General features: G+C 41.1%; 1 protein-coding gene across 2 annotated transcripts; it reads right to left on the reverse strand.

The window, feature by feature from the left end:
* Window positions 1-1831: 1831 nt before the first annotated feature.
* SPTY2D1 (SPT2 chromatin protein domain containing 1) lies at window positions 1832-22773 on the reverse strand. 2 transcript variants are annotated; one of them, XM_014741712.3, is made up of 6 exons: window positions 22494-22773; window positions 11845-11959; window positions 9567-11090; window positions 7666-7837; window positions 6063-6140; window positions 1832-5107 (listed from the first exon to the last, which is right to left on the reverse strand). In XM_014741712.3, exons 3-6 carry the CDS (start codon window positions 11011-11013, stop codon window positions 5014-5016), a joined length of 1791 nt encoding a protein of 596 aa, XP_014597198.2. In that variant the 5' UTR covers window positions 11014-11090; window positions 11845-11959; window positions 22494-22773; the 3' UTR covers window positions 1832-5013. The 2 variants fall into 2 exon arrangements, with proteins under 2 accessions (XP_014597198.2, XP_001505022.2); XM_001504972.5 differs by lacking the exon at window positions 22494-22773 and adding an exon at window positions 21978-22268.
* Window positions 22774-26864: the final 4091 nt, after the last annotated feature.

Below are 26864 nucleotides of genomic sequence, written 5' to 3' on the forward strand. Positions count from 1 at the left end.
CTCAAGATAGGGAGCTGGTGGGTGGGGAGGTGGTCAGGGCGGGTGGGAGTGATCGGGTCCCCTGTTTTACTCTCTAAGACTGGCATTAAGACTAAGATACCTAGTTCAATTTGTCCCCTATCCTGTATTCTGAAGGATAGAAATTCTCTAGAGCTCTTTAGACTGATTTCCCGAGTAATGCCTTTCTCCTGGATCCAGGGGTGAAAAAATGTTACAGAAAGGGATAGAGATCGCAGCAACTTTAAGCCTATTCTTTGGGGATATTTCTCTGTGGCCTTTTCTTAGCTATTATGAAAAACCCAAAGCTTGCACTGTGTGAAGAAAGGACTTCATTTTAATATTGGGTGCTAAATACTAAATTATACATTACTTTCATCCTTACAATAATCCTCTGAGCTGTACGCTAGCCTCATTTTACAAAATGTCAAGAATGAAGTTGAGGAGCTTAAGAATCTTACCACCAGACACAGCTCTGGGTTGCAGAGTCAAGATTAAGATCCAGGTCTTCTCCTTGGCATGCTTTTACGTGCCAAGGAAAAGAGCCAAACGAGAGACTGGGATATCCAAGATCTTGGCTGCCTCTTGCCTCAAACGTCTCCCTCACCTGAATAGCTAAGAAGATGCCAGATGAGTCTTTTAGCAGTGACTGCTGCTGACACAGGCAGCATGTGGAGAACCAGAAGCTAACTGCTCAGCTTCAATGTGATGCAGTTCGAGTGTGTGAGACCAAGGATGCGAACCTAAGTATAAGACCCAAGCAATTAATCTGGCTGTGTGAGCCCTAGGATATTCCTAATAAACCCTCTAAAGGTGGTTTGGAACTTTCTGACCCGGGGTCGGGGTCGGGGGGATGGGACCTAACAGGAGCCAAGACCTTTAAAATAAACAGTATGGAACTGTTCCCATTCTGTAGCTGCTTGGGGATAACTGATAATTCTGTTGTTCAGAAGTGCACCCTTCCAGCCAAGTAGCTCTTTTGGTTATGTAGACAGCATTTGTTGATGACTATTTGGTACATGTTTGCTAAACTATTTGTAAGTGGCTCCATGCACTAAATGGATTACCCTTTTTATTTTTTTTATTTTTATTTTTTTTTTAAAGATTTTATTTTTCCCTTTTTCTCCCCAAAGCCCCCAGGTACATAGTTGTATATTCTTCGTTGTGGGTCCTTCTAGTTGTGGCATGTGGGATGCTGCCTCAGCATGGTTTGATGAGCAGTGCCATGTCTGCGCCCAGGATTTGAACCAACGAAACACTGGGCCGCCTGCGGTGGAGCGCGCAAACTTAACCACTCGGCCACGGGGCCAGCCCCGGATTACCCTTTTTATTTTTTATGAAAAGAAAATTCAAAATCCACAAGCAAAACTTCGTAATTTCTGAATCTAGGATACTAGCATCTCTTAGAATACTACTTATATGACCTAGACTCAAAACATTCCATTAAGTGCCTCCATTCTCTGGCTGCAGGGCTGTGCCCACTTGCCTCCTAGCTTCTCAGCCATTTCAGGCTCTTTTTATGATAGGGGACCAGAACCTGCTCATTTTCTTGACAAGGGGAACTATATACCCTGAGTATACCTGCAAACAGTCTCCTAACTTGGGTGCCTGACAGCAGAACAGTTCTCTAAGCTGGTGGTAGGGGAGAGGAAAGGTTTGAGTGGTAGGGGCTGAGCAGACATGACTGTGTGAGGGAGAACGAACAGAGGGGTTTGTGTAAGGAGGCAAAGCCCGTCTCCAAAGTCTGCTGAGTCTCCTGGGGTTTCTAGCTGGAAAAATGTTCAGGATGATGAAGCAAGGAATATCTGAGTTTTGGTAAATAAATGCAAACCAGTGAAAATATCAATAAAATATTTTTAATGCCTACAATTTCTTTTATACATAAATTGCAAAACTTTCACCTGTGTATGCAAAAGTAGATTCTCTTGCAGGTCAAACAGCACCAGAAAACAAGCTAAACTATGGAAATTTTTTTAAACTTGATTTGTCCATTATGTAAAAGACATGATGGATTTAATAACTCCAAAGAAATCTATATCCCACTCTTAATCATACACTAAACACCTGAATATTTATTTCATCACATCCACTCACAAAATAAATAGTCTAATATATTCAGCACATTGAAAATAAACCAACCAGTCTCTCTTCATATATTTATTCTCTTTCCAAACATGTTTTGGTCTCCTGCTATATCTCAGAAATGTACTTATAGCTGCTTTTAAGTTACAAAATACAAAACAGTAATTTATCTCTTGGAGAAAATCTTGGGGATTACATTAAAAAAATGAAATTTTGAGTTCCCACAGACTTTCTTTTTTGTTAACAGTCTTTGAAACTTCTCATGGCACACATGTAAGGCTGCCTGTGACATGTGGTACCCTGGCCTCCAAATGGACATAATTGCATTTATAGTTTAGAGAAAATATAAAGACAAGTTCTGAAAGTAGCCTTGAAAGAAAGTGCCCTTTGCTTTGACATAGAAACATCAAAAGCAAGCAGGACTGTGCAATCAGAGCCGTATGAGTTTTATGAAAACTACTTTCCTTTCACATCACCTGTTGGAGAATGCCACACCCATTGATCATGTAACATTATTACAATCGTGAAATAACATCACTACATTCGTGAATTAACATTACCCAATAAAAGGCACATCTTATTAAATATTGAATTAATAAAATCTGAAAATCAAACAGTAGAGGATACATTAAAAATCAAGCAATTTGTAAACCTTGACAAAATAACAGCCTATTCCAGTTTCTTCAAAGATTTGTGAGCTTCTTGTAAGAGTGGTCAGGAATTGCAGAACAAAATGGAAGACACGATTTGGAAACAAGGCCAAGATTAACAGACTTACTCAGAACTTTTGTTTTTAATGAGCTACAGAAGTGCCCTTCTATAATGCTGATGAAGAATACTAAAATAAACACCTGTACTTTACAAGAAATGCACTCAGAAGTGACGGACAAATAGGGACTCTTCTACCAAGTTCTGCAACTTGTATCTAGCACACTGGTGCCTTTCTGTACAAATAACTGCACAACATCAGAGTAAAGTGCTAGTAAACTTTAAGCCACCAGAACTCTCTCAGCCATGACAAGCACTTGATTGTAATTACAGACTTCAAAGAGTCTGAATATTGAAAGAAATATATCCAAGAAAACAACTTTTGAAGAAAAAAAAAATAAGTGACAGCAAAGGAAATAACATTCCAAACCTGTTTTACTACATGGAACATCACACTCCCGTTAGTTTCACTGAGGGTATTTGAGCTGGGTGAGAGGCAGTCAATAGCGTTTTCTGCCACCAGTAACAGTTCTACGTGGAGCATTAGGAAGGGTGTTATTCCTAGTGATGAAGACACATTTCATAGGATTCAACTTCAAAATTAAATCCTTGCACTTTCAAAGTTTGAAATTCAATTCAAAATCAGTCCAAGTCTTAAGGGACTGGGTCATATGGTTGTCCCATTAAGGGAGGCGAACATTGGTAACCTGTAATACCCAAACCTGAAGAATAAAGGAAGCTTTATGGATAAAAAGGAATACACAAAACAATTTTTGGACCTGTTGAAGAGTAAGGATTCTCTGTAGGACAACCTCTCCAACTTCCTAATCCCCCCTGTCCAATGGCTTCAGATAGCCAATGCTCATTACAAGCTTATATCCCACTGTCCCGAACCCTCCACATTTAGAATCAAAGACAAATGCTCTCTGGCATCATCATATCTCATTTTCTGTTGATTTTCCTTGAGACTTGGTTTCTCTCCAGCCAGAACACAGTTCAGCCTGATTGGAATTGCCTGGACTTGAGGCTTAAGAGCTATCAAGTCTATAGATATGACTTGAAGGTGAAAATGAAGAAAGTTCCACAGCCCAGTAGAACACCAGTAGTAGGGAACATCGTTTTCTACCTGGGAAAACATCTCTTCACAGTGCATAGTTTGAAATAAAAGTGCAACATGGGCAAAGAGAGAAGGTGGTGCTCTTGAGACACATGAATTTAGTTTTTGGTTTTTGCCATTAATTGCTAAGGAATTGAAGATAAAAATGCAGCCGTTAACATCAAGAGGTACAAGGGCACCTTGGATTCCAAAATATCTTTTCCTGGGGGAGGGGCATGGAGAAGAGGGAGCCTCACATGTTACCTCCTCATGTTTTAAAGTATTCCTCTTCCAAGTCTAATGTTTGAATAAAATATTTTTTCTTCAATATAAAAATGAATTTTTTAGATAAAAATCAGCACAGTGACCTTGTCTATTTTACATTAAAGCCAACATAACAGTAAATCTAAAAGGAAAACTTGGAAAAGAATATTCTTATACTAAATGACATGTATTTTAACTTGGAAAGATTTTTGTTAATTGCCTAATCACCTAAATTAGTGAATAAGAATGCTCAGCATCCAATCCATGAAAAATGCAGAATACAATATAATTTATTCTACTTTTTACTTCAAAGTCACAGAGATGACATCCATATGATAATTATAAAGTCCACATTTTCAAGTTCTCAATCCAAACATAGATTAGGACAGGTCACTTTATTGCTGGCAACATTCATGGAAGGGCCAGGTTCCTCATAAAAAGACAAAGTTTGATTGGGAGCCGGGCAGAGCCCTACTCACACATCAGCAGAATTATGTAAGTCAAGAGGCAATCCTTTTTTTTTTCCTTTTTAAAGTAGCAAAGGAATATTATAAGATCGGCTGACTGGTGAGCGGCCCCACATTAGAGTGCATAGCTCATCAGGATCAAGGCTGGCACCTGTGGACAGTTAACTTGATAAGAGCACTCACTGGGCATTATATCATCTGCATTACAGATTTCACCCTGGAAAGTATCCGAAAATACTTTATGCTCAAATGACAGCCTGCAAATGACAGTATACATTCCTTCTCCTTGAGTACCCAAGTATAAATCTAAAATGCTAAGGGGGCTTCTTCAGTCTGAAGGCAGCAAGTCCTTGCAGCAGAGTGTCTCCAGAATTTCACAAAAATAAATAAAAGCAGCAGCTAATGCCTCTTCAGCTTCTTGGCCTTACGACGTCTCATTTCTTCTTCTTCACGTCTCATTTCCTCCAAGTCTTCTTGCATACCTAGTCTTAAACTGTTAAAAGAAAAAAAAGGGGGGGAGAGGGTGTTTGTCAGTATACGTGAAATTACCACCTTCTTTAAAAAGCAACAATGAAATTTCTACTGGGAGCTCACAAGGAGTGCTGATGCCCTCAAAATGCCTTAAGGCTTTACCATTGAAAACAGACTAACAGGAATATTTTTACCAGAAGCTACTGCCACTGACTAAAATTATAGTGGAAAAAAGACCTCACATACAACCTCAACACAAAACACCAATATTCCCATTAAAGTAATAAAATATAAATTGTTTGTCTCGACAGTGCTTAAAAATAAAGAACAAGAAACATTTATTCAAAAAATAAAGTAACATTCTATTTTTGTCCCTTCTCAACACTTCAGTTTGATATTTTAACTCATTACAGGAGGGAGGACAAGAGGGAGAAAGAGGTTTTAATATTCTGGCTTGAGACTGAGGTGAATTATTTCCCCAAATTACTATTATAAACCAAGTAATCACTTGTTACCCCTACCCGAAAAACCCTCATTAATTTGCTATCAGGTAGCCAAACAGGAGTCAGAGGGAATTTCACATCACAAATCAGGTCTCTGTGGCCAGCAGTGGACAGGTTAGCAGGACGAGACGTGTCTGATGTGTGAAGGGAATTAAGGATGGGGAAAGGGAAAACAAGCGCACGCTGCACATTTACTGTGTGCCTGCACGGGGGAGGCCCTGCGCCAGGCAACGTGTGCGCACCGTCTGAATCCTCGCAGTACCCAGTGAGTAGAAACAGTATATTCTCATTTTACAGATAAGAAAACTGATTTAGGAAGGCTAAGGAATTTATCTAAAGCCCCCCAGCAAGTCATCACGGCTGGAATTCAGAACTGCATGGCCTGAAGCCCTGCTCCCAATGGTGCAACGGAAGCAGCAAACAGAAAGGACTCTTAGGCCGCGTCTGCACAAACGTGCGAGGCTCTGCACTTACCTCTTTGCTTCTTCCTTCTGCTGCTCTTTCCAACTACTCTCCATGTAACGTAAGGCATAATCACTTTCATCTTTGTATCTGATAAGAGGAAATCAAAGTTGTTAAAAAGAACAAAAATTCCATTTTCTAAAGGAACTGCATCCTCCTGTTTTTAAAATCCACATCTTTATACCTAAATCAAACATACACTTAGGATTACTCCTCTTTGCTTGGCAGGGAGTGAAGAGGGCAGAGATGGATAGAGGTGGGTTTCTGAAGTAAAGACAAAATAAATGAGCCCTTATTACTCCCAGAAGGTACCAGTGAAGATGAATGTTCCAATCCAACAGTGCTTACTCAGCTGACTCACCGCAAATTATACGAGTTTATACCAAAATCCTGAAAGCATAAGATACATGAAAAATACTTTGTATATATTAATCTCATTTGAGCTTCATGACCATCATGAGGTAGGGAAGGATTTTAGAACAGAGGAGACTGAAGCAGACAAGTCAATGGCTTGACCAAGAACATATAGCTAGCTAATGACACTAAGATTAGATTTTTAGATCTAATTTTTAATCCAGTTTTTTTTCTTCTACTTAATGTCTTTTAAAAAAAGGCCTTTTCTTCAGATTGCCTTCTAACTTCTCATAGCCATGGCTCGAAGGCGGTAGCCATGTTGACCGTCAGGAACTGTGCTAAGACCCTTCTGTTTCACATATATACTACCTCATGCAATTCTTGCAAATGCCAATCTAAAAATAATTTACTCACGGTTACCCAGTTAGTAAGTGGTGGGACTTCCATTCAGACTCTGATCTCTCCTCTATACCAGTGCTTCTCAAATTTTAATGTGCCTATGAATTGCCTGGGAACCTTATAAAGCCGATTTGGATCCAGTAGATCTGAGGTGAGGCCCAGGAGCCTGCATCTCTAACAAGCTCCCAGGTAACGTCATCCCATACTGCTGTCCAGGGACCACACTTGTGAGTAGCCAAGCTTTTTATACCAAAGAAAAGCAGCTGTCAGATCAGACCAGCTTTCAACATAGCTCTGTGGATGTCTTTCTGATTTCACAGCCAATCTATTTCTACTACACCAAGCTGCTTCACTCTCACTAAATATATATAAGGACAACAGATGAAAAAGGGACATTTTTGGGCCCTCGTGCAAGTAACTACACAAATAATTCTGAATTAATTAAGTGCCAAAAGAGTACATCTAAACAATCATCCAAAGATTCCTAGTTAGGAATTGTATTTGATGCCTCTACTATTAATGTTTATTTTTCCCCAGAGCATCAATTATTCAAAATAAAATGTGTAGGGGCCGGCCTGGTGGCGCAGGGTTAAGTTCGCACGTTCCACTTCGGCGGCCCAGAGTTCCCCAGTTCAGATCCCCCCCGTGCAGACATGGCACCGCTTGGCAAGCCATGCTGTGGCCGGCGTCCCACCTATAAAGTAGAGGAAGATGGGCATGGATGTTAGCTCAGGGCCAGTCTTCCTCAGCAAAAAGAGGAGGATTGGCGGCAGATGTTAGCTCAGGGCTAATCTTCCTCAAAAAATGAATGAATTAAATAAAAAATAAAAAGTGTATATATCCAAATCTTCTTCAGCCTTACTTTTTTCGGTCATAGCCAAAGATTTCTCTAATGTGCTTGGATATTTCTTCCTGAGGCTCTCCTTCATCTTCAATAAAATCTTCCATTTCAGAGTCATATTCATCATCATCTTCCTCCTCTTCATATTCTCGCTGCCTTTTGTAACCACTAGGGAAGGGAGGCCTTTGAGGACCTAAGAATAGAAACACCATTATTTATAAACAGGCATTAAAATTGAAAATATTCCCAGCCAAGTTCTATGTAAGCTGGGATTTGGAGAACTCATTGAGATGGTGACCTCCAAAACCAGAGCTGGCCAGCTGGCCCAGAGCATGCAGTCACTACTACATCATCCCTCCTGCTTCACATTATCCACAAAGAACAGAATTCCTCTTTATCGCAAGGCTTACTGGAAGTGTCTGCTAAATTTTCTAGCTTAGTAGTTCCCATTCTCCTGGATTTAAAAGACTCATAAGGGGCCGGCCCCATGGCTGAGTGGTTAAGTTTGCATGCTCTGCTTCAGTGGCCCGGGGTTTGCCAGTTCAGATGCTGGGCACAGACCTACACACCACTCATCAAGCCATGCTGTGGCGGTGTCCTACATAGAAAAGTTAGAATGACCTATAACTAGGATATACAACTACGTACTGGGGATTTGGGGAGGAAAAAAAAAAAGAGGAAGATTGGCAATGGATGTTAGTTTAGGGCCAATCTTCCTCACCAAAAAAAGCATACCTTAAAAAAAAAAAAAGAAGACTGATAAAATTTCTTTAAAAAATCATTAATAGCTATAGGATCACTAACTTTTATTTTTGCCAAGAAAAGACACCAAAGGTGGTAGCCAACCATTTAGTATCACCGTAATTTCATTAAATTTTTAAAAGCCCAACAAAGTATGAAAGATTCTCAGAATCATGGATAACTGTTTAAACTGAGTAAGTCTGACTTTAAGAAAAACTCATTACATTATCCTTACTTTTGTCATTTTGCCAAGACTGATTAAAAAATCTGCAAAAGACAGGCACTGATCAATAGGCCAGCATCTGGGAACAACTGCTTTCTAGTCCTTGATTACAGACACTCCTTTTGTTATTCTGTGTGGCTTGTCTCCTTAGCTCAGAGTTTCTCAACTTCAGCACTACTAACACTTTGGGCAGATAAGTCTTTGCGAGAGGAGGCTGTCTTGACAATGTAGAGTAATAGCAGCATCTCTGGGCTCTGTCTACTGGATGCCAGTAGCATCCTCTGTCCCCAGTTGTGTCAATCAAAAATGGAATCCTGTCTTTCGTTTCTTTTTATATTCTCCATGGTGCCTAACAAATGCTTTAACAAATGCTTATTACCATGAAAAACTATGACCTAGCAGCTAGTAGGTACCACCAATGATCCCATACTTTGGGACAGTAGCTTCCTAAAGGACTAGTAGCTAGGACCTTGATGTTGCCCACTATAAGGAGGAGAATCACAAGGGCAGGCTAAAACAGTTCCTGGCACATCGTGAGTACTGAAATATTTGACGAATAAATAATGCACGAAAAGGCTTGAAGCTGAGAAATACACTCCAATCCCTGAAGACACGTCTCTCTAGTCCTGAAAAGGTAAAGGTGAATTCATTCAATGAACCATACAGAGCATACACACTCACCCTGTCTTACAAATCGCATAGCTAGGTTTATTGTACTGGAAGGCACTACAGAGGTGAACACAGAGGGCCCGAGATAAGTCTCTTTCTAAAGCCTTTCCCAAGCCATGATCACTAAAGGAACTCTCAGGCACAGGAAAGACAAAACATCAGGATTCTGTCAACACAAGAGGACATTAGCACAGAGACGAGTTACAGAGTCTCTGGTTGTGGGAAACAAAGTATTCTTTCCAATTTCCTAGTGACAAATACATACTCTTAGGATGACAGGCAATTTTACCTTGGGCAGATCTGTAGCCAGCTAAGGAAGGCTTCATTCCATTCATCTGTCCATTGCTGGACCGGCTAATGATATTCTTGGAAGAAACTGTTTCTGAGACAACAGTGCACTTGGGCTTCAGGGGGGGACCTGAGCTACTAACTGTTCGCCCAGGTCCCAAGCTGCTCACTGGTCTTCCAGGCCCTGAACTACTGAAAGTCCGTCCAGCTGGAACCGAGCCACTTACTGATCGCCCAGGGCCACTCACTGACCGCCCAAGGGGGCCTGAGCCGCTCATTGGTCGTTGAAGGTCACGTGGACTGCTCACAGGCCGCCCAGGGCCACCAGAGCTGCCCACAGGTCTCCCAGAACCACCCGAGCCACTCATGGGTCGCCCAGGACCACTTGAGCTGCTTACAGGTCGTCCAGGGCCACGTGTACCACTGACTATCCGTCCAGAGGGATGCAAGTCACTGGCTGGCTTCTTGGTCCCACTGACTGATCGCTCAGGTCCTAAGCTGGAGCTGCCATTCTGGCGCCTGGGCAGGGGGCCAGAACTAAGTGTGGGCCGGGCAGTTCCTGCACTGGGCCGCCCAGGGGCTGAGCTGGAGCTGCTGCCTGGCTGCCTGACACCTGGACTCTTAGCCTTATTGTGTGGGGTGACCGTGGGCCCAGGCCTGGAATGGCTAGGATAGGGAGGAGATTTTTTGGCTTTGTGCTCAGTAGCAGATTTCTGAGTCCCTTTAGCAGGAGTCTTTGGGACATGTGGTGAGGAGGTGCTTGAGTGGGTCTTTCCAGCCCCATTGAAGACAGGTCTGTCATGGCCCTCACGAAGCGAGGGCTGGGAGCATTTGCCAGATCCTGCTTTGGTCCTCTCTCCTGGCATGGATTTAGATGAAGACAAACCTAAGTGTTTGTCATTCCCTATGCTGGGTCTGGATTTCTTCTCAGCATGAGGAAGGGGAGTACCCTTGGAAGAAGGATGCTTGTCCCCAGAAACCTTGCTAAGTTTTGTGCCCACACTGTCTTTCTGAGAGGGTGCCTTTTTGATTGGAGGTAGTCTCGCATCTGTCTCAGGCCTCTTTTTCCTATGCTTTCGTTCAAGAAATTCTCGCTCCCTAAGTTCCTCTGCAGTCATAGGCCGTTCTTCTGTTTTCTTCACTACCTTAATCTCCACTGGTTCATGCTGCTTTTTCTCAGCCAGCCTCAGCAGATCAGTGAAGTTCATGAGTGGTGGGGCACTTTTAACGGGGACCTTTGGTTTGCTTTCAACTTTGGGAGGTTCTTGCTCTTCCTCATACTCTGACTCTGCTTGATTATATTCTAAGTATTCATCCTCTTCTTCCATCTCGTACTCTTGGTCTGTTCCCTGGCTAGTGTGGCTTTCCACCACCTGCCTCTTCTTTGACTTTTCCTCAACAGGAATTCCATTGTAGCCATGGAAATTATCCTTTGTCCTCTTGGCCATAGCTCTTGCTTTCTTGTCATGTTTTAGCTCAATTCGCTTTTTCACTAGTTCTTCTTTTCTCTTTTTTTCTTCTAAGGCTAAAAGGGAGCAAACAGGAACATATTATTTCAGGTCTCAAGATAACAGTATGTTCATCTGAAGTTAGCACATGGCCCAAACACGAGCAACATTCAAGTTATAGTTTAAAGACATCTAGGAATCAAATGAGGAAGTCATTCGAGCAAGTATCAATTGAGTCATCTTTACATAATGAGTGGGCCACATATGGGTTTTTCTGTATGACTAAGCAAGTGAGAGACTTGGCTTTTAGCTTTAAATATAGAAAATAGTTCATACCAAATAAATATACCAAGTTGAAGGGACCATTAGTACCCACTGAGCAATTGTTATTATGAATCAGTGAATACTTAAACTTATTGAATCAGTTTCCTTAACATCTGCATGAAGTAAAACTACTTCTTGAGTTTACTGGTTTTTCAAAATTGTCCCTATTTTAACCTTTTAGATAGCACTCTTAAAAATAATTTTTAGACAATTAAAATACAAAATAGGTAGAAGCAGATTCAGAATGGAGTTCTCATTGGGGACGTGCCATGGCCAATTAGAAGACATGGCCACTATCCCGAAAAAGCTTTTAAGAAAGAATAAAAGATAATATCCATGCAAATGATCACCATAAGAATATGTAAATGGTATAAATACAGTTGACTAAGACACATATACAACAAATCCATTAGCCTGTTATGTTATTACAAACATCCACTGGTTAAGTATGAGCTAGTTGTGAAGATGGCAGACTTTAAAATTGAGAACAAGGCTACGGATACATACCTTTTCGTCTGACCTCCTCTTGTTTTCTTCTGAGAAAAGCCTGTACGGCTGCTGACTGGACACCCTTAACTTTTGGATCTTTTTTGGGAGGCCCCACGGCCAAACTATATCTTTTCTAAAAATAAAAACAGAAAACTTATTAGCAATTCAACTTTAAAAATACATCGTCTATTAGGTGTAAGGCACTGTACCAAGCAATAGAGAGATTTAAATGTTGACTGAAAAACCTATTCTGAATAATTACGAGATCATATAACCCACGTTAAAGCTTAGCCATAAAATTTCAGGCTAAATATGATTATGAAGGACTATTTTTAGGTGGAGAGTTTCTTTGTAACATCCCAAATAATGCATAAATCAACAATTTAGAGAAATACTATTTGCAGACTATTTTCCCAAAAAGGTACCTGGATAGGGGGACTAAAAAAATCACCACTTAGAACAAATCGAGTGTTTTAAAATTCTGATTTAAAAAATTAGCCTTCTTCAAAATTTTCAAACAAGCAGAAAAAACTACTACTGACCAGTGATTTCTCTGATTACCCTACTCTAGATGATCTTCTAGTAGGGACTCATAGCTTCATAGGTTATTTTGCTTACAACACAAAACACTGAGATTTTACTTTGACCGTAAGCAAAGGCTGGTGGCAAATCACAGTTAAAAAGTATTTCAAAGAAATCTAAGCAGCAAGAAGAGACGAATTCTCTGTAACCTTGAGCTGTAGCTCTTATGTTTATTAAATAGTAATTTGCCACACAAACTCTTTTAGACAGGTTTCCATATCACCCAAAGAGTGCTAACATTATTCTGGCACAGATGGTATTTCTCTGGGTTTCACTTTTTTGTGTAACTGAATTGGGAAATGACTAAAACTAGACTACTGTTAATTTGAACTATGAAAGGAAAAACATTTCCATTTTCTAAGTATCTATTTTATGGGAGTATGACAACAGAGCTAATAACTCAGACCAGGATGACTCATCTCCAGGACCATCCCACATTAAATTATGGGCTAGGAAAGAGGCTTTTAAAGTGCTCTCCCTCTTTCATCTTGTTAGGTGGATGACATTCTTATCCACTGAACCTGTTGCTGTACTAGTTAAAAAAGAAATACTCACTTCTGAGAACAAATTGAGCTATTCAGGAAGCAAAGAAATGACTCCCAAAATGTGCACGAAATTCCTGGAGGAAAGCCAAAGGATCCATGCTTACTCTGAGGTTGCCAAATACACGGCATCTTGAAACAGGCTGGACGTTTCAGCTAAGTTAGGCTACCAGTGAGGCAGCTGGCCAAGGAAGCAGGCCCTAATCCAACCTGAGAATCTTGCGTGACAGCAATGCTGAGACCTGACACATCCCAGACAGAGAAATCCCAAGACAGAGCATCCAGGCTCCCTGCCCAGTCACCCTGGCTGGGTCACAATGAGAACCTTTACTAAGTCCACCTCTCTGTAAATTTAGTTGTAGACAATTTCCATAGTGGATTGGGGCCCAACATTTACAGGAGAAAAGGAGAGGGAAAGGGAGAGTGAGGAGAGAGACTTGCTTACCTAACCAGATGTATAAAATTGCCCTGGTTTACAAGAGCCTCAGACAAAGGCCTTATCCACAAGAAGCCCAGATTTTCATAAAGGAATAGCCACCAAGAATATGATTCAAGTTGCAAAGGACATATACAGACTCCTTAGCAGAGGCACACACTCCCTCCACCCCATCACGCACACTTCTAAGAGGAGGAGGCATGGATTTTTTTTGTTGCCAAGATTTAAGATTTTCCTGCCAACTATATAGCCCATAGATACACCTGCCAAATCAAAGCTTATACAGGATTTCCCCCAGAAAAATGCCAATATACACATTAGTGTTAATTATTTAAAATAGAATTGGTTTGTTATCTAGATATTACAGCAATGAGCACTTCTTAACTTGATTTCAGGACAGACATCTTTCTTCCTAACCTGGGATTTCAAGCCATAGGTAATGGGATGTGACTAGTAGGAAAACTACTCTCAACTGAATATGGACACCCAAAGGGAAAACAACAGTGTCAATGGGGCACAGTTTAACAGAGTGTTTACTAAGCCTCAGTCATTCACATACCCACTTCATGATTTTTGCCCTTTTAGTAAATCACCTGTATTATTATTTACTAATTTTAAGAAAATACATAGACCTCACACCATGACTTATTACAGCTTTACCTCAAGGAATGATATCAATGAAATGACTGGCTTGAAAGGCTAGTAATATTTTTCCAAATCATATCAAAATATATAACTATTTTTTTTTAAATATATAACTATTAGAATAAAAATATTTGGGTATCACCTAAACTCTTGGTAGAGCCAGAGGTATATGTACCACATTTTAGGAAACAGCAACTAAGGAACATAAACACAGGAAAGGCAGAACACGAGGAAGAAACAAGGGATGGGATTCTGAGATTCACTCAGAAGAGAACTGTAAAGATTACTTTTAGCTTTTTTCAAAGTATACGCCTATTTCCATTAATTTGCATGCCAATTTCAAATTCAGCTTTTTTTTTTAAAGATTTTATTTTTTTCCTTTTTTCTCCCCAAAGCCCCCCAAGACATAGCTGTATATTCTTCGTTATAGGTCCTTCTAGTTGTGGCATGTGGGACGCTGCCTCAGCGTGGTTTGATGAGCAGTGCCATGTCCACACCCAGGATTCGAACCAACGAAACACTGGGCCGCCTGCAGCGGAGTGCGTGAACTTAACCACTCGGCCACGGGGCCAGCCCCATCAAATTCAGCTTTTTTTTTTTTTTAACACTTCTAATCCTTAAGGATACTTATTAAGCTGGCCTCACATTTACCCCAACAATTTTGCAGTCCTTTTGTCCTGTCCCTATGATGCAGAAGCAATTCAATAAATCTATAAAATGCCTTATTTCATGGGTCTGCTAGGAAATATTTTAAGTAGAGCAAGGTCCTACTTGATGAAACTTAATCTTATTTACTGAATGAGCTGAGTCATAATTAATGGTTTCTTACATCCTCTGTAGCTTGAAAATGCACTCAAAAGCAGCTATCAGGAGAATACTAAAATATTCTCTTAAGACAAAGTTTAGGTCAAAACCTAGAAATCTGGGGCAAAAAAAGGGCTGGGTCTCCACAGATGATGACGATGATGACGTTCTTCCTCAACATTTTTATTGAGATTTAATCCACATACCATAAGGTCCACCCATTTAATATGTACACTGCATTGGTTTTTAGTGTATTCAGAGTTGTACAACCATCACCACTATGATTCCAGAACATCGCGACAATCCTCAAAACTCCTCATCCTTTAGCAGTCACTGCCCATTCCCCGCCTCCCCTCAGCCCCTGGCAACCACTAATCTACTTTCTGTCTCTATGGACTTGCAAATTCTGGACATTTCATGTAAATGAAATCACACACTCAGTGCACCATTACATAGTGATATGTATGTACCATAAAATAAGGTAAAATCTATAGACTATAGATAAATAACTATACAGTTAAGTGATTATACAAAATACATAAGATTTCTCCATTTTGAAAACCCTTTTAATTTTTACTTGACTCTAATATTAAGTCTGGAAATAAGACACCTTCAAAGGCCAAGAGACTATCTTTTGCTGAATGTTCTGTAAGTTGGTTCCTAACATCCTTGAACTGAGAAATTATAACTATTTCTGTGGCTCAAATAAAATTAAGAAATTAGTTTCTATGACTATTAAATGTTTCAGAAAAGGTATCATTTTAATTATTTTAGAGTTAAAATAGAATATACCTAGAACTCTAAAAATGACAATTTATGTAAGTAAATTTACTTATAATTATGTAAGTAAATTTAAATAGTGGTAATATAATTTTATTCTGTTGTCAGTATTGACTTTTCTAATAACTTGAAGTGTATTATTTTGGCTCAAATAAAAACTTTGAAAGAAAAAAACTGAATCATACAATATGTGGCTGTGATGGCCAGTTCTGTGTGTCAACTTGGCTAGGCTATAATATCTAGTTATTTAATCAAACACCAATCCAGGTGTTGTGCAGATGTGGTTAATATCTACAATCAGCTAACTTTAGGTAAAGCGGATGACCCTCTACAATGTGGGTAGGCGTCATCAATCGAAGGCCTAAGAGCAAAAAGAGGTTTCTTGGAGAAATAATTCTACCTCAAGACTACAGCATTAACCCAGCTGAGTTTCCAGACTGCTGGCCTGCCCCACAAATTTCAGATTTGCCAGCCCCCACAATTAAGTGACCCAATTCCGTAAAAGAAATGCTATTGGTTTTGTTTCTCTGGAGAACCCTGACTGATAACAGTGGCCTTTTGTGTCTTGCCTCTTTCACTTAGCATAATGTTTTCAAGGTTTGTGTTGTAATGTGTATCAGTACTTCAATCCTTTTCATGGCTGAATAATATTTCATTGTATGGCTATATACCACATTTTGTTTATCTAGTCATCAGTTGATGGATATTTGGATTGTTTCTACTTTTTGGCTATTATGAATAATCCTGCTCTGAACATTTGTGTACAAGTTTTTGTGTGAATATGTGTTTTCATTTCTCTCGGGTATCACTATAGATCTTCCTAACATCCAGCAGCGAGCAGGCTAGACCTTTGAAAAAGGAGTTGCAGTCAAGCCCGCACATCAAAAGATTTGTTGTAACAGAGTATTTTACTAGACACTCCCCAACCCCTAGTAGAGAACCATGTTTTAAAAAAAAAAAAGCCTCAGGCTGGGATTACATTATATTCTATGTAATAAGGCAGAAGGATTATTTGGCACTTTCTCCTGCATCAGATGGTCACATTTAGCTCTGGCAGCAGCACATAAAGATGCACCCACCAAATCTGAATCTGATTCAAGGCACCAGGCTGCTTCATTGTTTCAGCTTTATGAAAAGCAGCTGGACAAGAGTTTCTTTTATCCTAAGTGTATCCATTTTATTATACTGCAAGCCAACTCAGTCACTCTGTGGGACCCCAATGAATGATCCACAATAGTGAAGCTTCTGCCATTTAAATACAGCATCAGAGATTTTGCCAAGATTTGTAATTCTGAAGCCCAAAGACCTAGAAAACATTAAGACACTTTGAACATATGTGTCCCTTGCATTGAAACTATACTGTCACGGTCTGATTAAGAAAATAAGGAGCTTTCAGTCTGGGAATATGTGTTCACCAAATATGTTATACTGGACTCAAGAGTCAATCCCTGCTTAAAAGCCGTTCTTCACTCAGGAGATAACATATTATTGTAATTGTAGAAAATATAAAATTTCCTGAGTGTTTTACATTAGAGATTTATGATTGGTGAGAATTAGAAGTTAAGAATATTCAAAGAGGGGGCCGGTCCCGTGGCCCAGTGGTTAAGTTCGCGCACTCTGCTTCGGCGGCCCAGGGTTTGTCTGGTTCGGATCCTGGGTGCGGACATGGCACCACTCATCGGGCCATGCTGAGGCGGCATCCCATGTACTACAACTAGAAGGACCCACAACTAAAATATACAACTATATACTGGGGGGATTGGGGAGAAAAAGCAGAATGAAAAAAAAAAGATTGGCAACAGTTGTTAGCTCAGGTGCCAATCTTGAAAAAAAAAACATTAGGGGTGAGCTTCCCCTTCTTAAAAAAAAAAAGAATATTCAAAGAATACATCCTTAACTTTAATAATCACCTCTCGATTTCTAAAATCTTCTCAAAGCATCATACTCAGGGAATGAATGCAGGCCTGGAAAACCAATGGTTTGCATTAGGCTTGCTTAGCTGGGTGGTTAAGTGAGTGAAAAATAACCAAAAAGCATGCTAGTCAGGATTGCTATGGGGTTAAATGTAAAATTGACTATCACTATGTTTATAAAATACAGCTGATTATAGAATTAACATCAGATAGGTACTTCAGATCCTCTAGTCCAACCCCTATGTTAGAAATGGCCCCAAAAGGACAACGGTGTATTTATTGGCTGTCACTCACACAGTTTATAGCAGACTCCGAATTAGAATCTAGGTTTCTTGACTTGGGTCCAAAAGTGTTCCCTCTACAACATGCCTCACTTCTAATTTAATCTCAACACCTTCATCTCTAGCTCTAACCTCAATCTTAAATGCCATTCCCTAATTTCCACCTGCCTCTTTGACATCTGACTTTATTGTACACTGAGAAGTGTCATAGAAACACCAACAAGTTACTGCCCCAGGCTGTATTAGGCTGGGGTTGGGAGTAGGGAGCTGGATGGGTTCAGGCTATATACATGACAACATTCCTCACCACCCCATATCCAATACACACTCCTTATTCAACATAGGGTTGTGATTAAGAGCAAGAACTCTGGAGCCAGTCTGCCTGGATTAGATTCTCTGCTCTGCCACTACTAGCCCTGTCACTTCTTAACTGTGTGACTTTGGGCAAGTTTCTTCGTCTCTCCAGGTCTCAGTTTCCTCATCTGTAAAACAACCTTCCTTATATGGTTATTATGGTGATTAAATTACTTAAAATATATAAACTGCTGAGAAAGTGCCTGGCACAGAGTGAGCACTATAAATGTTAACTGTTTTTGTTATTATCATTATTGTTCAGAAAGGGATTCTCTAGGTACGGAGGGGGAAGAGAAATAACAGAAGCTCTGTGGGAGCAGTAGTTTCTAAAGGACCCTCTCCCTAAAGCACTGCTTGAGAAATACTGCTCTAGGCTATAAATCCAAAGCTGCCCCAGGTACTGGAGAGTCATCCTCAGATCCCAGAGTGGGGAGCAATCCAGTTGTAATGCACCATAGATCAAGGGTTACAAAGGGACTGCCTGCAGAAACTTTTTTCTGTTCTTTAAAAGGAAATATAACTACTGTAACAAATAGTAGGCTTCTTTTGAATACATGGAGCTTGGCACCTATCATTTTATATCCAGACTACTTCAGGAACTTACTACCTGGCCCTTGAAGACATCTGAATTTGCCACCTCAATTAAAATCCCTGGGTTCCATTTTCAGTACCTATATTTTCTTATCCTCAAGGGGCTCTAGCCCTCCAAATCCTTATATATCTGGTACCACATGAAGGCTTCCCCTTTACTTTTTGATTTGAGGGTCACACCAGAGCTACAGTATCTTGTCTGGGATGATTTTCTCAGTCTGACTGTGAGAAAGACCATGTAACTTGTCTCATGCACTATAAGCCATCAATTACAGCTACTTGAAATCTCCAAGAATCCATATTCTCAGCTCTATTATTCTATCAAAACAAGACAACCAATTTGTTTTTGCTAGAGGAACCCAGGGAGAAAAATCTTAAGTGCAAGCTTACCAAAAATATCTTTTCTCCTTTAAATATAAACAGAGCTAATGACGACTAGTTACACCACTTGATCAGCTGTTATTTTGTATTCAGTTTTCCAGCGGGAAATGATAGAGTGCTTAATATTTCTAGGCATGATGCAATCCTTCCTTTAACTAAAACATTATAAAGATAACTATCTCCCTTTAAAAGAAACAACAGAGAAGAAAAGAAAGATGTCTGACTAGGGAAATGTTCATTGCTTCTCAAGCCAGATACAATAGACACCTCTTAAAAATAAAGCCCTGCAAAGAGTTCAAAGTGGCTGTATGGGTGTTTTACATTTTAGCCTCCTTTGGATTTTAGTCTAATCAACGCTAGTCATTGTATTTCCTTTCTGTAGCAAAGGTCTGACATAGGAACTCTGAAGACTAAAATCTGAATGGTAGCTCTGATAAGATCCAAATAGAAGGTGGGGGAGAAGTTGGCTAAAAAGGAAAAAATGAACCAAGCACTAGAGAGGGATGGAGCTACAGCTGACAATTCTGCAAAGCCCCTGTGGTTCTCACACGGTCAATCAATCAATAAAAGTCTATGTCAAGCAGGGGGGGTGTGTGTGTGTGTGTGTGTGTGGCTTGAAATGTTGATTGTTGACTTGAATGGTGGTTTATAAGGATTCTTGCTTTATAATAATCTATTATACTATATGTGTTATACTTCACATATTCCTATTTCCCAAAGGAAATAAGGGGCTAGGAGACACTTCAGCAGTATCAATTAGGCTTTATTTCTTCTAAAAAATATGAATATGGCAAAATGTTAATATGTATTAAATATGGGATGTGGACATATAGATATGTGTTAACATTCTGTATGTTTTACAAGTGTCCAAAATTTAAAAATATATATATTTTCTAAGAATGTGTCTCTTTCCCCTTTTTCCCCAAAAATATATATATTTTGTAAGAATGTGTCAACTTAAAAAGAAGAATCCTGGAGAAAGGTTCAGTTTTCCTGGGCCTTATATCCATTGTTTGCACTGATGGTGTGCTCTAAAAGGCTTTACTTTGAGCTGATAAAGAAAATTACTTAGAATAATTAGTTGAATCAAGTTAAAGCAAAATCATGGATTAAATTTAATTTAAATCGTACAGTCTTGCTCTATTCCTCAATAGTTTCTATCGTAACATACTTTCATCTGATGTAAACTAAGGATTATAAGGCTGCTAACCTAATCAAGCTTACTAACTTTTGCGGGGGTGGGCAGGGAAAAGCACGCTTTCATAAAATATACACCTATATTCACCTGTTAAATTTTAAATGACCTCACCAATTTACCGGTTTCCCCTTTTAGTTCCAATCTGATATTCCAATCATAGATAGATCGACAGATAATGTACATATTCTGAAATATAGACAAACGCTGCTCTAGGAATATCTGTTTTTCTCCCAGCAGCTATTGGTTTTTAGAATAAGAAATGACTAACTTGGTTCTGATTCTTCCATAGAATATTCCAGGGCACCAAAGCTAGTATTATCTATCTTTGACCTCCACTGAAATTCAGGGAGATCGAGAATGAAAAATGGACCTAATTATGCAAAGAGGTATGGTTACCAGATTCAATATTATTTTGTCTAGGAAATTTACAGATGCAGAAAGTAATTCTCTTGCTTAAGGTTTCGAAGGTTTAAGGCCATAACTTCAACCTGCAGCGCTTATGACTCATGGCCTGGGAGAATGATCATTCAGAGTACCTGAGATGGGAGATGAACAATAGATAAATAATAAACTGATGAATACCACTTATTTATCAGTTATTTTACTACGTTCAGATCAATATCTTTAAAAGGGTAAAAGAAGACAAGAAAAGCACAGCAGAGGGGGAAAAATAGCATTGCAATATACAAAAATCCAAGAAACGCAGAGCACATAGTGAGAGCTCAATAAATTCCAGCTGAATTGACTTTAACAGAGAGCTGTTTGAGTTCTACACCTCAGTGCTCAAACCGCAGGTATCACAATGCAATTTATCGGTTTACAGCTGTGCTGTGGGTACCAACTGAGGATCCAGAAATGATTAGTTTATGCAAAACAGCAACAACGCCGCAAACCAGGCACTCTCCCCCACTTCAGCACTTAAGATTTTAAAAGTCTTGCACCGCTCTGCGAATAGTAGCGAACTGGCAAACATTACTGAGTAAATGGGACCTAGATTTTAAACAAAGACAAATCTGAAAAACCACAAGTAAACGGAAGCTGAAAACTAGCTCACCCATTCTGTTGGCCAAGCATTTCGTGGAATCCGCTCAATTTCTCCTCCCAGTACCAAAGGCGATACTCCCCCTTTGGTAGGCGATAATTTAATCAACTCGTTGGCTGAGTGGGTGGGGCCACAAATCAAGAGAACTTGTTCGGGAAACCACTAAATGTTTGACCGGAAAACCGGCGGGAAATCAGCCAAAAGGCTATCAGGGCAAGTCTCTAAAACCCCTGAACTCCCCAACATATGTGGTTTTCCCGCAACCTTTGGGCTGAAGTTTCTGCCGAAGCCAGAAACTACTAGCGCTAGATTCCACGATGTGCCAGGCACAGCTGGCCTCACCAGCTCTCGCGCAACTCTGAAACACCCAAACCGCCAAGTCCTCGTTGCAGGGGTGACTGAGCCGGCAAAACCCTGCCGCCTCGTGTCTCGAACCCCCCTTCACCCCGAGTTCCCAGGAGTACATGCCCAAGAAAAGGAAACAAGGCGTTCAGGTCTTTCCCCTCCCGAGCCGATAGGCGGATGCCTGGAAGTTCCGCGGGCCACACATTCGCAACTTAAAGATGAGGGTCTCCTACAGCGGCGCCCCAGCTGATACTCACCGGTACGTTGTTGACACCCTGTCCTTTGGAAGCTATCAGGAGAATTTCCCTGAAATCCATGCTGGCCGAGGGGAGAGACCAGGATCTCGCAGCGGAGCGAGAGCGCCTTACCGAGGCGCCCAGCTACAGCCGAGTGAGCTGCCTGGCCCACCCCTCTCCCACCCCTCTTCCACCCCTCCTCAGCACCACCACTTCCGGCGCCTTCCAATGCCGTCGGACCGCCCCCTTTCCTCCCGCGGCCTATATCCTTTCAGGTCCGCCGCATCGCTCGCGAGTCCGTGCGTAACTTCCGCTTTTAGGCTCGAGACACGTAGAAACGTGGTACGTGGCTGCTGACGTAGTTTGAAGGGGCGGGACTAAGCTCTTCACCGACCAAGGAGACGCGGCCTAGTAAACTGCGGGGTGTGGCTAAGGGGGAGAACGGATTCCTTGGTAGTCCTGTCGCGCGGCCTGACGATCTGGGGGCTCCTAATGAGCTCTTGGTATGGAAGGCGAAGGGGTGGGGGGGTTACCTACCAAGCCTGGGTTCGCTGGGTGTCGCGGGTGGACGCTCAGGTCCGAGACGGCGGCGTCCCAACAGCAGAACCGCCAGGTCTCGAGCGGGGTTTCGGTTACTCGTTTCTAGGCGCTCGTAAAGCTGCGCAGGCGCACACGACACTGGCTGGTCCTCTGGGATACACATTACTCATCACGTCCTGGCGCATGCTGTGTGTTCACCTCCTACACTGATGCACGCGTGCCATGTATAGAGGCCACCGGTTCCCGCTTTTGCCCCATTTAGATAATAAGCTCAAGTAGGGAAGCCGGCTATGTTTTGCTCAGTGGATGAATGAAGGAATTCTTCGCATACAGACCCAGCCTGGACATACTTGGCTCACCGATAACACATACATAGTATATGCCTCAGGTTCATGTTCACTGGGAGTCTGGTCCTGGATTATCTGGGGTCTGTAAGATCATCTCGACTCAGCAAAATAGGCCAATTAGGCAGATCTGGGGCTAAGGGTGGGAATAGGCCAGTTTGACTGCAAAGGAAAAGTAGAGATCTTTATGGTGTGATGGAAATGCTCCAAGACTGGATTGTGGTGATGGTTGTGCTGTAAATTTACTAGAAAATCATTGTACACTTAAAACAAGTGAATTTTACAGTGTGTAAATCATATCTCAATAAAGCTGTTAAAAAACGTTAGACAAAGTTGCTCAGCGTTACTCTTTCAACTGAAGTTTTAATGCTGAGTTGTGGCCCTGATTGCGTTTCTCCCTGTAAGGCAAATGATATGTGTTTATTGGCGTGGCAAGCACTGTTTAGGCAGTCTTTGTGTATTAACTCCTTGAGTTTTCACAGCAGGCCTGTGAAGGAGGTGCTACCAGAGATGGGGAAACTGGCACAGAGTGGTTAAGGGACTTGCCCAAGTTCACCCAACCAATAAGTTGCTGAGCCAGCACTTTGCTCCAGGCTGTGCTCTTCTACAGTGTACTGGCCTTATCAGTCAAAAGTCTAAAATGCAACTACTCTGACACAGAAATTCCCTTTCTAGGAATATGTCCCACCAGAATTTTCACGCATGTGGGCAAAGACAATTGAACAAAGTTACTTCTTGTAGCGTGGTTTGAAAAAACAGAAGACTGAAAACAACCTGAATGTCCACCAGTAGGAGATGAATTAAACACATTTTGGTAAAGCCTCAGAGTTGGAAAACCATGCAGCCCTTACAAAGAATGAGGCAGATCTTTATGTACATATATGGAATGATGTCTGAGATATATTAAGTGAAAAAAGCAAGATGTAGAACAGTGTGTACTACTCCTGGAGTAAAAACAAAAGGGAATATGGATGTATCAACACACATATATGTTTGTATATATAATGATGATCCCTGGGGGCCAGCCCAGTGGCACAGCGGTTAAGTGCACGTGTTCCACTTCCACAGCCCAGGGTTCACTGGTTCCCGGGTGTGATCCCGGGGATGGACCTACCCACCACTAGTCAAGCCATGTTGTGACAGGCGTCCCACATGTAAAGTAGAGGAAGACACTTCCTCTACCCTCTCTGGGTTCTTCTGGCCGGAGAACGAATTAAATTCACATGAGACAGAATAGCAGGAGAAAATTAAACAAAGCTTTATCTAAAATCTGAGGACCATGGCCCAGGGTCTTTCTTCCGGAAGTAAGAAAGGGCACCGAAGAAGTGGGGTGCACAGAGTGGTTATATACCCCCAGAAAGGATGTTTCACATAGGATTGAAATGTCCCTTTTACAATAGTCGCGAGACTGCTCTCTTGGCACAGCGATTCATGGAAACAGCAGATAGGTCTGCTGTCTTGGTGAACACAGCAGGGTGGCAGGTCTCTTGTCTCCAGCCGGGTGGTCACAGGTGAACTGGGTGGTCAAAGGTGAGTGCAGCAATCAGTTCCTAGCCTAAGGAAAGATGCTTATCCTTAAGGAAATGCCATTGCGGGGGGAAGTTGCACCTTTATCTTAAGGCCATTTTTTCTTGCCATAGTAAATGTTTTAAAGCAGATATACAGTGCGTGCTCAATGGCCACAGTCAGGCCCTTTTGGAAAAAAGCAAAGTCAGGCCGAATTAGGTTTACACCAAATGGCTTCCTCATGTACACCAATATATCCTATTGCTTGCCATTTCTATTTGTCAATGTATACATGGGAGAGGCTCAGGCAAGCTGAGCAACTAACCAAAATGGCTGAAACCACCACCTTAAATATCATATCCAGCTAAACACAAAGGAGGATGTTGAGGGTGGGGGGAGTCAGTTACAAGAGGTTACCAGACAAGCACAATAAACAAATGCAGATTTAAGTCCTTGCCTTCCCCATTGATTAAGAGTTTCTAGAGATTAGGTCATCTCCCCTTCTTCCTGGTACACAGAGGGAGATATCTTTACAGATGGAGATTTGCTTTACAATGTAAATGTCTCTTACAAAGGGTAAGTAAATTTTACTTTTCAGTTGCTTTCCTGTCTGCAAAGTAACCAGCCCCAAATAATCATCATGCCAAAGAGACATATCTTGGGGTGGCCAATTCCAGGCCCCCACAATGGGCACGGATGTTAGCTCAGGGCCAGTCTTCCTCAGCAAAAAGAGGAGGATTGGCAGCAGATGTTAGCTCAGGGCTAATCTTCCTCAAAAAAAAAAAAAAATCTCTGGAAAGATTGGTGCCAAGAAGATGATCTAGAAAATGTTTGCCTCTGTGGAGGAGAGAACTCAATTGCAGGGGGAGAGAGGGAGGCTTACTTTCCACCTCTTTCTCTTTGGTGCTGTTTGAATGTTTTTCCTTGTGCATGTACTGCCTTTTCAAAACAAACCAGTTTTTTAAAAAAAGAAATTGTGACAGCCAACGGTTTTGTAGCAGTCTCCATTTTATAATGTGCGTTTACGTGCATGAATTTCTTTGATCTCAGCCTTTGAGGAAAGCGTTATCTACCCCTTCCTGGAGAGTCATTTTACAGACATGAAATAACTCTCCGAGCTCTCAATCTGGAGTGGGCTCTGCAGAGGCTCAGAGCTGCTGCAGTGGCTCTTTTATTATCATCACCGAGGGTCAGAGGCCCGGGCAGGGCAGGCCTGTGTGCTGAGCTGTCTTAGCCCTCAGAGTTCCTCCAGTAATGAAGTAACCCCAGCCTGACAGCAGGGTTTTTATAAGCAGTTTCAGCAAGGTGAGGTGAGGAGAATGGAGGGACTGGAGGCTAATGGGGCAGGGGGAAAGCTGGGCAACTGTGGTATTAGAAGACATTTGGTGATGAAGAAAAGGTGAGAGACATTCAGCAATGAGGGGGGAGGTAAGGGCTCTTGAGAGAAAGGCAAACTCAGAGAGGTAGTGTGAACAGGGAATAACAGAAGGAGCTGGGTCTATGACAACACAGGTCTGGGCTTTAATCTTAGCTCTGCCCTGGAAGGGCTCTGTGCCCTTAGGCAAGTTACTTTTTTGTTACTTTTTAATGTATATGTTGCACAATATTTGAATAGGTAGGAGAGGAAGAACCATTCCTCTACCTCCTAGGTTCTTCTAGCTGATCTAAGAATTACATTGGCGTGAGACAGAATAACAGGAGAAAATCAAACTTAATGACGTACACATGGGAGAAATCCAGGAAAACTGAGTAACTCACCAAAATGGCCGAAACCACCACCTTAAATACCATCTTGAGCTAAAGACAAAGGAGGATGTTGGGGACAGTGGTTTGGGACTTCAAGTGGGAGGAAGGCAATTCACATGGAGATGAAAAAGCAAATGTTTGGTAAACAAATGTTCACTGGGCCTTGCTAGGTGCCTTCCTGTCCATCACACCTAGAGTTATCTATGGTGATAGCTCCTTCCTGGGACAGGCCTTCTGTCTTAAATTCTTTTAGCCAGTTAGGGGGAAGGTCAAATTTTCTCTCTGAGTCTTTTGTTCTTAAACATAATTAAGCCAAGGAGACACACTTTGGGGTGGCAGATATGATCTCCCACAAATACAATGCTTGACGTAAAAAATTTTCAAGCAATGTAGATAACACAAAAGCCCCCATCAGCTCCACTAAATTTTGCTCTCCTCCCCAGAGGAAAACTACCATATCAGATTGCTGTGTGTTCTTCTGAGATGTTTTTATTTGCACAATTATGCCTCATGTACACAACATATGTAATATACATATATAAGGATACAAGGTATATCTATGTAGAATATATATTATATTTACATATCAATGCAAATCTAAAATATTTATATTTGGAAACATAATGTGGTTTGTTTACAGAAATGAGATTGTTCCGTGTGTGTATATATATGTATATCTGTATATGTTTTTTTTCAGTCTAAAATATGTTTTGGGGCTCTTTTCATGTCGGTACATATTGATCTACTTTATTTTTATAGCTGCTGTACCATA

The sequence above is a fragment of the Equus caballus genome, chromosome 7 (genome assembly GCF_041296265.1).
Source record: "Equus caballus isolate H_3958 breed thoroughbred chromosome 7, TB-T2T, whole genome shotgun sequence".
NCBI lineage: Eukaryota > Metazoa > Chordata > Mammalia > Perissodactyla > Equidae > Equus > Equus caballus.

Excerpts from the sequence above, each read along its gene's own strand:
- SPTY2D1 (XM_001504972.5), bottom strand. The coding sequence starts at position 22,037 with ATGGATTTCAGGGAAATTCTCCTGATAGCTTCCAAAGGACAGGGTGTC. Across the intron at positions 11,960-21,977 it reads AGGGTGTCAACAACGTACCG|AAAAGATATAGTTTGGCCGT; the intron begins GTGAGTATCAGC and ends TTTTATTTTTAG. Across the intron at positions 6,141-7,665 it reads TTTGGCTATGACCGAAAAAA|ATACAAAGATGAAAGTGATT; the intron begins GTAAGGCTGAAG and ends TCCTCTTATCAG.